This window comes from Arvicanthis niloticus, chromosome 14, assembly GCF_011762505.2.
Source record: "Arvicanthis niloticus isolate mArvNil1 chromosome 14, mArvNil1.pat.X, whole genome shotgun sequence".
Lineage (NCBI taxonomy): Eukaryota > Metazoa > Chordata > Mammalia > Rodentia > Muridae > Arvicanthis > Arvicanthis niloticus.
Window position 1 is genome coordinate 31,479,159 of NC_047671.1, and position 13,821 is coordinate 31,492,979.

The 13,821-nt window shown below is 41.9% G+C and overlaps 1 protein-coding gene across 1 annotated transcript in view; it reads right to left on the reverse strand.

The window, feature by feature from the left end:
* The window catches only part of Megf10 (multiple EGF like domains 10), a 156,304-nt gene that overhangs the window by 34,425 nt on the left and 108,058 nt on the right, over positions 1-13,821 (reverse strand). The window contains exons 9-13 of the mRNA XM_034518166.2: positions 12,325-12,537; positions 7,269-7,443; positions 5,908-6,028; positions 4,980-5,143; positions 2,821-2,923 (exon numbers count right to left, since the gene is read on the reverse strand). Of these exons, the coding sequence (XP_034374057.1) occupies positions 2,821-2,923; positions 4,980-5,143; positions 5,908-6,028; positions 7,269-7,443; positions 12,325-12,537 (776 nt within the window). The remainder of the gene's footprint in view (positions 1-2,820; positions 2,924-4,979; positions 5,144-5,907; positions 6,029-7,268; positions 7,444-12,324; positions 12,538-13,821) is intronic.

Sequence of the window (13,821 nt, forward strand, 5' to 3'; positions counted from 1 at the left end):
ACAGGCTACAGAGCAGAGAGACAAGGGGGAGAGAGAGTGTAGGGAGAGAGAGAGAGAGAGAGAGAGAGAGAGAGAGAGAGAGAGAGAGCGAGAGAGCCATAGATCCATGATATGAGACAGGAAGCAGGCTGGTCACAGATGCAGAGAGGATTATATGATCATATTGTGTGGCAAAGCCAGTGCATTCCCACAGGAGCCTGGTAGGTCTAAGGCCAGATGGGGGATAATTTGTCTTACCCCATGACCCAGACTGTGGAATGCCAGGAACACATTTTCTGACTGGCTTTAAGCCAACTCATCTCTTGCTTCCCTCTTGTGTATTAGGGTGTGCCTTTTATATCCTGGCCTTTTTAAATCATCAGAGCAGGTTGACACTTGAGTTCTGATTGGTATGTTCAAGGACACCTCCCATTCTCTATGTATTTATAAGACAAAAGTAGACTTGGTAGAATAGGGCCCAAGTCAAGTAATGTGGCTTCTCTGTCAGGATCACACTGAATTTACCAGAAGGTACGTGCTATTTTTCTCACTAAAGTCACTGAGAATTAAATACCAGTCTGTCTATTTTGCAAAACTCAAGAACCCTGGTGAAATCACAGATGTTATTTAAGGCCTGACACAATCCAGCCTCAACATCAGTGATGATAAGGGACATAGAAAGGTGGACTTTTGTACTGTAAACCAGGTTGACAAGGCAAGAAGAAACTACAAAGACAGGGGCCTTGAGGCCCGGGTCGCTCCTACGGACAGCAAATGAAGTCACTGAACAGCTAGCCCTATCTGATAAAGTGGCTCTAACTCATGACACTAACACATGGCAGCTCATTCCTGTTTTCTTCCATTTATCTGCAACTGAAGAAGCTCTCAGCAAATTCTGGGAGGGCTCAAAGACCCTCTTGAAGGAGTTGCTGGTTACGGGCCATGCTTGTTAATGTGAAGAAGACTCAATGTGGCTAAATTTCTAGTGTTCCCCAAATTAAAGTATCCGCTAAACCCCATTAAGTTTCCATCTTGCTTATTTTTAGAGGCTAATGTATTAATGCAAAAACCCATATGGAAATTCAAGGGGGCCAGCATGACGGAGCCAACCATACAAAGGAAGCAAGATTGGAATGTTTATACTTTTCCCAGTTAAAAACTTCCTATAAAGCTACTGCAATCAAGGAAGAATTTTGCTAGTATGAGAACAAACATACAGACCAATTGGATTGAATAGGACATCCAGAAATCAGCTTCACATCTATGGGAAATTGACTTCTGGCAAGGAAGAAGTTAAGACAACCAATAAGGAGTAGAATAGTCTTCAAAAACCTCTTTGGGGAGGATCATTGGTTATAGAATAAAGTTTTCCCCCCCACCCCAATTATACTATGTAAAAGATTAACTCAAAGTGAATCAAAGACCTATGTATAAAAGATAGATATAGAGATAGAGACTTATAGAGATAGAGATAGAGAGAAAGAGAGAGATGTGTGTATATAAAATTTTAGAAGACAACACAAAAATAAATCTCTGTAATTTTCTATTAAACAATGATACCTTAAACTTTTTAAAGATTTATTTATTTATTTATTTATTTATTTATTTATTTATTTATTTATCTTATGTAGAGAACCATTATAAATGATTGTGAACCACTATGTGGTTGCTGGAGATTGAACTCAGGACCTTTGGAAGAGCAGCCAATACTCCTAATCACTGAGCCATCTCTCCAGCTTGATTAGTTAGAATTGATATAAAAAAACACAAGGGAACACAAAATTTTAAAATTAGACAAGGTAGACTATCAGAATAAAAACTTCTGCTCCAAAGAACACTATGAAAATAACAAAGAAAAAAATCTGAAAATAAAAAGGAATGTTTTGCAAATCATGTCTGGCAAAGATCTTTTATATAATGTGGTCTTAGAACCAAATGATATAAAGAAAAACAGCTCAATTAAAAGTTAATGAAAGCTCTACATAGATATTTCTACCGAGAAGATTTATAGGTGGCCAATAAATACACAGGATAGATCCCCAGTCACCAAAGGAGCACAGAGCAAAGCCTCAAAGAGGTACCACTTCACACCCATGGAGACGGATGTCACCAGAAAGACAGATGTGTGGGTAGGGACATGGGAACGCTCAGGCATTGCTGGTGGGAATGCAAAGAGGTCCTTCCTGTAAGAAGAGTGATGTTCTTGCTCATGATTTACTGCGGGCTTTGAAGATGGCACTAAAACTAAGCAAACTTGGACATCATGAGTAAAAACATCCTTCTTCCAGCACCCTGACTTGCCTGATAAACTTCATAGCTGAAGTCATAAAGCCACATAAAATAAGGAGATATTTCTACTGTGGTTAGAAATTTCATGCTAATCATAATGTGAATTTGTCATGACTCAAATTTTTAAGAAAGATACAGTTTTTAAACCTTAATTTCCAGGAAAGAGATTCACTATTTGTATATGAACTATATTAGTAATAGTTAATAGTTTTATATCCATAGTGATTCTAATTATAGTTTGGGGATTTATTTTATTCTTCCTTTTCTCTCAATACTCAAAATATATCACAGAAATCTTGCTGGCCTACATTTTAGCAACCAGATCTTGCATGTCAACTCAATAGAAGTGACTACCCTGGGTGACTGATTAGTCACACCCACACTTAACATATCATAGCAAGATTGTGTCCCCTTGTTGGGGACTTTACTACATTTTTATTTTCTTTCCTGAAAAACCGAGCTGTATGTGTGCTTTTTTTTGAAGAGGCAAACAGCACCACTAGATACTAAAGTGTTGGTTATCCCTTTTAAACACTGGCCCTAAGCTCCTACCTGACCATCCAGGAAGGCAGCGGCAATGGCCCGTAGTGGGGTGACAGCCATCTGCATGGCTGCAGTCACAACGCTCAGCACAGTTCAGCCCATACGTGCCATCCTGCAAGGAAGAGAACATTAGAGCCAGCAATGACAAACCTAGGTATTTCCAAACAACAATGGCCCTGACACGCTTCTTAGGAACATGCATCGCATACTACCTGTCCCCATGACGCAAAATGCAAGCCTGAGGAGGTAGCATTTTAAAATTACTTTAACTCTAGCTTACTCCTGATACAATAGTTGGGAGATTTGCATGGTTAAACCACTCATGCCAACACATGCATATACATACATACAGTAAATATAAGCATGCCAGTTGACTGAGAGAGCCTTTTCTTATCATTACCACAACTCAAAAAACTGTTCATTTGTCTCTAACTATTCTTAAAACATAGTTTGGTCTTCCCTATAATTGTCTTCCTTAGAGGAGAAAGAGGTCTTTGTCCACCTAAAAAAGAAATGCACACATACACACAAACACACATACACCACACAAACATACACACACAAACTAGATAGGCAGATTAGATAGATAATAAAGAAAACTGAAAATCTATTGTTATTTTCTTTAACACATAGCTTCTTTTCCCAGAAAGAGACCAAGCTGTGTAGACCACTATAATTCAGAACTGTAAATGCGCACTCCATCGGCAGACCCCCCCCATCCACCCCTCCACGTACATGCTACTGTTGAGTAGTCCAATGAAGAGGGGACTCTTGGGCGATAGGTATGATTCATGAGGAAGAAATGGAAATATTTCTATCTGAAGAGAAATCTTATTTTTTTTACCCCAGATTCTAGGAACTGGTGTAGGGTATTACAAACGTCCCTGTAGCACCCAAACAATGAGGAAAACAGCCCAGTGACTGGGGGTGGGGACATAGAAACAGCATTACCAGGCAGCGGGTGTTAGATGATGTAATCATTTGCCTAGAATTTATTAAGCAAAGAAGCCACCTAACCACTCACTAGGCTACACTAATGTTTGACAGGATTGCACAGCAGTTAGCTCTCTTATAACAGAAGCCACTGGGCCATCAGACTCCCCAGATTTACGAATACATCTAATGCAAAACAATGGGCAGCTTACACTGGGGTTTCCACTTTGTCTATAATGAGCAAGTAAAAGACAACATAAGAGCCTAGCTCCGGGCATTGATAATCGGTTCACTGGTCTGAACAGACACAGCAAAGCTAGTTTAACTCCTAGGGGGCTGGGGAGCACAGAATAATACAGGGCAGGAATCCTTTCTCTTTTAGAAAATGGGTTGTACTTAACAAGAGGAGGCCCAGAGGGGAAAAAAAGAGGTCTGGGGAAAGCCCTGTCTCGGAAATGGCCCAATTGGGGAGGGGGGGTCACATTGTCATCTGATGATGTCCTGGGGGAAGAGAACATACCACTGCTGTTAGGATGCTTGAAGGCTCAAGAAGAAAGTGTGATGTGAACAGGAAAAGAAGCCAGTCAAGTGCTTTGGAAAGCAGGCATGCAACAGGTTACTACAGAACTCCCCATTTCACCGTCAGCTAGCCTACAGCAGCTATGGAGGAGGGTGCACTCTAAGGATGCCCAGCTCCAAATTAGGTCAAGGGAAGGGAGTGCTCACCGAGGAGACTCCTGTGCCTCCAGAAATATTTACATTAGCCAAGGCTGTTCCCAAACCTGCCCTCATCACTCCAGTGCACATTTCTGTGACACCAGCCACCGCCCCCTTTTCAATCCCCTGTCACTTCCCACCCCAAAGCATGCAGATTTCCATTATAATGGAAACAAAATACTTGGAGAGTTGACAGGCATACACTGGGTGTTTGACCAGTGCTGCTGCCTGGCTGCCACCAAAAGGCGAGTGTATAAGAACCAGAAAATGCTGGACTGGGGGGTTGGGAGGTTGGGAGATCAGCAGAGGGCCAAAAGGAGAGAAGGAGATATTCTTTAAAGTCCTCCTAGCTGATTTCCACTCGATCCCTTTCCAAGCCTCTGTCTACTTCGAGTCTTGTAATAGTTACTGAAGACTGAGTCACACTCATTCACTTTCCATCAGGGGAAAAAAAAAACTACAAAGAAGTCATCCCTCCTGCATAGTCCTCCAGGCAAAGCTACCCAGAGCATACATACCTGGCAGGGAAATTCACACTTTGGCCCTCGCCATCCTGGTGCACAGGTGCAGGTTCCATCCAGCGTGTTGCAGGCGCCACCATTGAGGCACTGACACGTTAGGTTACAGCCAAAGCCCCATGTGCCACTGGGGCAGCGGATGGAACAGTCCACCCCGTGCCAGCCTGCGTGACAAGAACGACAGAGTGTGTGAAAAAACAAAGGCAACGGGGAGCTTCGCTGAGCCCTTCCAAGCCACTTCTCCCTGTACAGACATCTTGGAAATGCATCACAGCACTGTCCCAGAAGTAGCAGACAGCCTTGGATCTGCCACAAAAGGCCTCAACCAGAAATGAAAGGGAACCCCCGAGGAACCAAACAGCCAACCGTGCTGTGTGATCGGTCAGGGATGCCAGTGCTGAGAAGCATCCCTTGGGCTCCTTGGAAGGGATGTGGAGTGAGGTCGACTTTAACGTGCTGTGATGTTCAGGGTAGAATGATAAGCTTTTTCTGTTTATATGAGAGGCAATGGAAGGCTCGTCCTTGGAAGACTAACCCCATCTTTGAAGCAATAGCCATTAACTATGAAAAATGTGTTTCCAAGATCCTGGCTGCATCTACGGAGGAGGATACATTCTGTGCCACACATAAAATCTGTGCTTGGCTACATTGCTAGTTATGATTCCAAGTTGGGCCATTTGGGGTCATAGACATGTCTGCTTGTTTACCCTTTCCCAAATCATGGACTCAGACTTTGAAAGCTGGCAGCACCTTCAGAGAGGAACAAGTTTGAGTTTCTTTTCTGGACTCGGGAAGGATGAGGGATGCTGAAGTCATCATTTTATGATTTTACTGAATTTAGAGCTAGAGCCCCATTGGGGTGACTTTCAGTGACTCTAGCACGTAACAGGACCAGGACCAGATAAAAGATTCACATACATATGCTTACCTGCCTTACAGATGCATGACCCATCCACGGGAGAACAGACGGCATCATTTTTACAGCCACAGCGAGAAGAACAGTTTATCCCATAGCGTCCCAGAGGACACGGAGTGGAGCAGTCAGTTCCCTGGATGAGCATAACAGCAGAACGCAGGTTATTTTTACCAAGTGAATCTATGCCAGCACAAACACAAACATACTCTGGTGATGCTAATTATGTTTCTTCTCTGATTTTAACACTCTATACTTTTGAAAGTTGCTATACTTCCATTCCTATACAAATTGTAGAGATTCAGGTACAATCTTGCCTGGCTCGTGTTTATGATAATATATCAAATATTACCTCTGCCTCCACAAAAGCCCAATGACTTCTTTTGATTTGTCTTCATAACAGAACTCCAAAATAAACCTTTCTCCATTGCTTATGCACGTAGATGTATATACACAAACTGTAGCTGTAAAATTATTGTCAACAAGAGTACAAACACTGCACATCAGTGTTCATAGGCTCCTAGATGCTTCATGGGTTGCCTTGTGTAAGACATAATTTTGTTAATGGCTGAGCCACGGCACTGCTCAGCCAGTGGTATGATTCAATATATCCAGCAGTGGGCATTAAACAGAACTGAGCTACGGAAGGTAACCCAGGGACATCTCTTTTCAAAACCACGAAGACTCTTAAGAGAAGGTTAATTCAGGGGTCAGTCTGAGAATCGCGACACTGATCAGGAAACTCTGAAAGGTCCCCTTGGCTCTGTGACTCCACAGCCCACTCCTTCTACATTATGTGTTCCGGAATGACCATCAACACTCTTCAGACTTCAGTGTTATCTTCTTTACAGTGGAAGAAATGAATCACAGTTAACCACTTCCCCTTTTCAATAGGGACCACAGGCACAATTCGGTGTTGTACAGGTACATCTGTAGAATCTGAACCCCCAAAGGGGCTTCAAAACCATGTGTAGAGTGTGAACATATCATAAATGCTAACCTGACGCATGTTGTGTCTTTCAATTTTGTGGAATTCAAACAGAAACTGTTGAAAATAATAACTAACAACCACGTGGAGAGCTATTACTTTGTTGCCAATAGGTCAGAATAAAAGCAGTATATAAGGAACAGTTACAATGGGTCATACTTCCTGATGTGTTTTAATATTGAACATCAATGATGCCTTGATAGTTTCATCAGTGTTCTCAGCCATCAGTGGACTGTTAAAGTTTCTGATCTCAAACAGTTCCCTTCCCATGAGTGCCGGGAATGGTTCGATCACATTTACTGTACTTCACAGTAGCTCACAGTAAACCACGCTGTTGCAGTTCTCTACCCAGCATCACTCTCCTGCCTCCAGAGCCCAAGCTACTCACTTTGAATCCTGGAGCGCAGGCACACCTTCCAGTCACACTGTCACAGTCCGCCCCATTTTGGCAGCTGCAGATCTGTTGGCAAGCCTCCCCATAGAAACCAGGAGAGCATGTTTCATTACAGTACAGTCCAGACCAACCCGGCTTGCAGCCACACTCTCCAGACATGGGATGACAGCTGAGAGACATAGATGAAAAAGAACAAGTCATTCTAGGGTAAACGTGACACTTGAGGCATGCACACATGTTGCTTTCTCGGTAGTCACAAATTTGCTGGTAATTCCACGAACATGGTTTAAACCTAATTCCTATGGGTGCTGTGACTTAACTAATTGGCTGACATTCGACTATTACTGCAGAAATGATGAAGGGAATCAGCACCATGCCCTACTCAAGTGACTATAATAACTGTATCCTTTGGTCTAGAATTCTTTTTAATTGTCTTACATGGAAAGCATTAATTCAATAAGAAGCTGGCACCATGAGACACACTGACCAGCTCCATCCAATGCCAAGTCCACGGTGCAATATCCAAGGAATTCCAAAAATAACAACCTTGCAGCCTGCTTCTCCTCCAAGCACAGCTACCTGGTAGTAAAGCAGCAGCTGCTAGCTGAGACGGCAGCCACATTGACAGGCCAGGCAGCCAGCTGTTGGTTCCCAGCAGATGGACACGTCAGCTGTGCTAAGATGCCCATGTGTGTGAGTGGACACAATAAAGCACTCTGTGGCGAGCTGGCTCAAAGCATGTGTGCTTCTTGACACGGGAAGCCTTGACAACCAAACTCACTCTGCTGACAACAGGAAGTCTGTGTAAAGACGTCTCCCCTCCCAATGAATCCCAAACCTTCTCCTTAAACAGGACAAACGACATGTACTTTGTGTTTAGACATTTGCTAAACAGTCTTTCTACAGGACTACTCATAGAATTTGTACTCTCAGGAGGAAAGGGAGACTTGTAGAGATGAAGACAGAATGTCCAGATCCGTCTACCTGGGTGACTTTAGGGAAGGCACAGAGCCTTCTACCTGAAGTCCCTGCTGGTGTGAAAGACTCAGACACACCCCAGAATCTTATTTTTTATGCATATGAGTGTTTTGCCTGCATGTATGTATGAGCACCATATACATGCCTTGTGCCCGCAGAAGTCCGAAGAAGGCTTCAGATACCCTAGAGGACAGATGAAGTTACAGACGGTTGTGAGCCGCTGTGTGGGGGCTGGGAACCAAACCCAGGTCTTTTACACAAACACCAAATACTCTCCACTTCCTAGCCATCTCTCCGGCCCCACACCCCAGAATCTTACATTCTGTCTGTCATTTCTCCTCTTCCTTCCTCTGTTCCTTCTGAAGAAGCTAGAAGACTTTGACCTTCATTTTCTAAAGTTTTCTTTCTTTCTTTTTTTCTTAAAATAGACTTTCAGACTCCTGCTACAGTTAGCTACTCACAGAAAAAAGTCAAGAGATCCTCCAAACCATGCTCAGCAAACATAAAGAAAGAAACCTAAATACTTTGATACAGTTGAAATTTCCTGTGTAGAGGTTTGAATGTAGAAAACAAGGGTTTGGGTCTCAGACACACTTAGACCTACATGTGTATGGATTGAGGTAGTCCCTGCTATCATTCTTGGACAAACACCTGGCATCTCAAGCTTACCATGCGGTGCTGTGGCTGGGCCCCATCCTTCCCTTCTTTTATATCTGTTGACCCCAGTCAGTCATCTGTACTTCTGTATGTGGTACCTCCATCCACCTGCCTGGGGATTGCGCTGTTTGCTGGTATGTTTGTTTGTTTGCTTGCTCACTCATTGCTACAGGACCTTGCTGCATATCCCAAGCTGATCTCATAATCAAGATATTCTTCCTTTGCTAAGATTACAACTATGAACTACCATGCACAGCTAAGAATTGTTCTCTGTTTTCATTATGACTCAATCAGATTGGCCTATGGCTATGTCTGTGAGAGATTTTCTTTACTGATGATCAATATGGGAGGACTCGGTCCACTATGGGTGGCACCATCCCTAGATAAGTGGATCTGGACTATATAACAGAGTTAGGTAAGCATGAGCAGAGATGGAGCCAGTAAGCACCCCTTCTTCATCATTTCAGCCCTAGGTTCCTACTAAATTTCTACCCTTGGTGCCAGAGTATTAGCTGGAATAAACCCTTTCCTCCCCAACTTGGTCTTGGTCATGGTTTTTATCACAACAACAGGAAAGCAAATTAGGATAGATGGTATTTGCAAAATAAGACACACACTGACTGCTCAAGGCTACTGAATGTTCTTGGGTTTATAGACACAAGGGTTAATAGACACATGCTGTGTGCAATCAAATTAAACTGGTTTTGCTTCCTTGAAAGCTCAGAATAATTTCTGCTCTGAAACTTAGTTTTCCACCAAAAAGTCTAGGTCAGTAAGAATGTCTTTGGGTTCAATATGATTTAAAATAATATCACTTGTAAATATATTTAAATTAATTTCAACTATATAATGAATTAAAAACTTAAGTGGCTACAATTTGGGGGGGGTCCCTCTTATAAAGAAACAGAGGTCAACTTCAAGGACAGTCTGGTCTACATAACACATTCCAAAGTCAACCAAGGATATATAATAAGACCATGTCCAATAATACATACATACATACAAACATACATACATACTAAATGAAAGAAGGAAATGAAAAAATAGCGTCTATTGAATCTTGATCCCTTTGTAAGGGTTGTTTCATCTTATAAATGAATATTGGGCAACATGACATAAAGAAAGGCTTAAATGTAGATGTATAAAGAAATGTATAAAGAAAATGTATAAAGAAATGTATAAAGAAAGGCTTAAATTTAGATGTTAGAGCTTTCCCTGTTTATTGTTGCCTTTAGAAGCCAGATGGCTAAAATGAGCCCAGGCTACCCTTCTGGAGATTTAATGGGCCTCGTCATTCTTCTCATCCCACCAAATGCCAAACAGGAAGTGAACATTTCCAGGACCAATCAGCTATCAGTGGATCTGCCAGGTGAACCTATGGCAAATAGAAGAAGAGACTCCCGCACTGAGCCTAGGTCACGAAGTAGGAAGTCATTGGCTAGTGAATACCTGATGGCCTAGGGGTACTAAATTTGGCATCGTTGGTTTATTGTGAGTCAACTATGCTAGCCTATACTAACCCCTCCCCAAATGTGTGCCTCTCATATATCAACATGTACATGCGCAAAACCTAAAGACTATGTAAACTATGAACACTGCATTAGATACATTATTAATTACACAGAAAGGGTTTGGCTACATTTATTGCTTGAATTATATATAATGGCAAATGTCTACTCATTATCATATCATCTACTTCATTAGATGATAAGGGAACAAATTAGGCTTTCAATTAAAGCAATGATTCTATATGCCTTCCCCCTCCTTTTATCTCTAAATGGCCCTGCATTTTACAGGGTTGTTCAAGATATAAGAATTAATAGATGACTCCAACTGTGTATCCAACAAGATAGACTCATGTAATCTGTATGTATCTAGCTTTCATGGAAATTTGTAAAAGCTAATCTTTTAAAATAGCTTTCATGAATAATGGCATTTTGACTTATTTCTAAATCTTCTGAATACTTGATACACTTCATTACAGTATGGCTTTGATCTATGTAATAGTTAAACAATCTCATCTGCTTTGTTAGCTGCGTGCATTAGTCTGATGGGGCCTCTGTCAAAAGCATCACAGCCCTGTGATAAAGAACAGAAAAATCACACTCCCTCTGCATCTAAAATCACCAAAAATCAAGTCTCCATGCTTCTCGAATTTCCCTCAGAACAGAGGTCTTCTTCTGTTTTCTTCTTTTCTTAGCTTTCTTGCGTTATTAGATTGCATCTGTTTCAATACTCGATACAGCCCACTGGTGATGCGGCTATGAGAGGCTTACCTTACTGTAATAAAGGAAGCCAAACTCATGGCTTGTGTTAAACTGTACCAGCTCCTTATATATCAGGAAGTTGAAAAATAAATCTTTGCAGAGAGTTTATTACCTAAATATTTAAATGTTTCATGTAAGAGATAACAATATGTTCCAATGAAGGAGACCCAAAGTTGACCATAGCGAAATTACTTGAATCACGTGGAGAGTACATTTCTTACACACATGCACACACACACACACACACATACACACACACACATACACACACACACACACACACCCATTCCAATACAATACAAAGTACATTTTTCTTCTGTCCCTAGTAACGGTTTAAAGAATAAACCAACCACACACCTCTGTGTCCTGTAGCTCTTGTGGACTTGATACAGCTTGATACAGTGGACTTGATACAGTATAAATGTAGTACCATCTGCACTGAATGCAAACAAAGTTCTTTCAGCTAACATCTGAACTATTGTATACTGTACTAGATTTTTGCCAAATTTATCTTTTCCAGAAGTCTGCAACTGGGCTGGGAATTCTAAGTCATATGTATCTGGTCCTTGGAGGAGGGCAAAGAAAGGAATAGGTGGGAAGATACTTTTCAGAGACAGACAAGCACAGTGGGGCAGGATTATAGCTTCCTGTCCCCAAATTTTTGGAGAGATTTTTGAGCTGAAAGACCCCTGTGAGGTGTTTTTGTTGTTGCTGTTTGGGTTTTTTTTTTTTTTTTTTTTTTTTTTTTGTCAGAACAATCAGTTCCTAAAGATTCCACATGTGACAGCCACATGTGAAGTGCTTTCACAAACCCTCCCACTTCCTCTCTGTAGTCTTTCCTTCTTCCACAGATGTGCTGTCGAGCAAACGGTGCTTCAGTGAGCATGGTGCTTTCCCATCCTGAACTTGGCTTAACCCACCTCTCCACGGTATCTTTGCTTCTAAGGGAATGTCACACAAGCCTTCTTTTAGGGAAAAGTTCTGTTAATCTCAGAAAAAAAAATCATTTTTTACCAGTCCCCATTGATTGATAAAATAACTTAATATCCACCCACAACCAATAACCTTAGCCTTTTGAACATGGGCTTTCAGTTGCTAAGGGGAAACTTTAATAAAAAATGTTTTTTCCAGAGGTAGCTGGCACTCACCTATGAGTGTTGTCCAGGTGACAGGGACACCGCTTGTCACATTTGATTCCGTAAAGCCCCTCGGGACACAGGCGTGCTTCACAAAGTTCACCTGCAAAGCCTGCTTCACACAGGCACGAGCCACTCACATGGTAACATTTCCCTCCATTAACACACCTGCAGGTCTCAGCACAGTGAACTCCATAGGTTCCAACAGGGCATTCTTCCTGACACCTATTTAAACAAGAGACCATCAGTTGGTTTAGGAGAGCCTAACTGTAAAAGTTGAAATGCTTTGTGAACCCATAGTATTCCATATTTAGTCTATTACAGGTAAAAAAAAAAAAAAAGTAACGAGATGGATCGCTCTGTTACAGCAAGAACTAAATACAAAGGAATTCTGAACTTCCAAAATCAGATGTCCTCTACCCTCGTTTGTAGGCTATAAGAAGGCTTGGAGTTTTCTAACAAAGTTTTCAGGGGAGTGGAATATCGCCCTCTGTTGTGAAGGACTGCCAAATGGCAAGGGAAAAAAAATCAATCCAAAATTTCACAAAATTTCTTTTTAACAAAGAAGAACCGACTCAGAGGGGAGACATGCTTTGGTAAGCTGGTCGAGGTCAGAGGCTCATCCCTGGAGGAATGAAAGGAGTCCCAGCTTCTCCACGGAAAGCATGAATAGTTAAAGGGGCCAGCCAAATCTCTTTTTGGTGAGATGAGGTGACTGGGAGCCTTCTGCCAAGAAGACAGAAATACAGTCTCATCTAGTGGAACACATGCCACAGTAGGGGACACTGTCTCGGCAGACACTTCCCATGTGGCTTTCCGGCCATACCAGACTCTGATTTTTTTTTTTTTTAATGTAGGTCAGTATTGTGTTTTTCAGATCTGAACAATGCAAGCAGCAAGACATGCTTAAAAGCAATGGCACCGAAGCAATTCCAAGAGAAACAGCCTTTCTACCAGGCTTGGCACAAGTCTAATGATAGGGTGTGGCGAGCTTCAATATGGGATTCTAAGTGTAGAGGAGAAGCTTGGGAACCTTCTGACATCTTGCTGGTTGACTCTGGCTCTGGTATGCACTAAATTTGATGGGGAAAAGCAAAGAGGGCCTCCTAAATATGTTTTTAACCTTCAAGATGCTTTTATAAACCAAGTCATCTGATTTGGTCCTTTAAAAGGTACACTTTAGAGAAAGACTTTGTGAGGTACAGTGATTTACCTACTCCAGGCTTTGACTAAAGGCTGGCAAGACAGCTTCACAGTATGTCTGACAAGATACCCTCACAACTCAACACCAGTGGAAAAAAGGATTAAAAAAATTTCCAGTTCCTCACCCTCTTCCATAAACTTATTAACAAAACAGAATGTTAAACTTTGGGTTGGTGGGATGTCTCAGTGGGAAAAGACACCTAGTAGCCTGAATTCGATCCCAGAAGTCACGTGATTGAGGGAGCAGACTTCCTCAAGTTGTTCTGCACCACCCCACCCCCAACACACACAGTAAATACATAAATG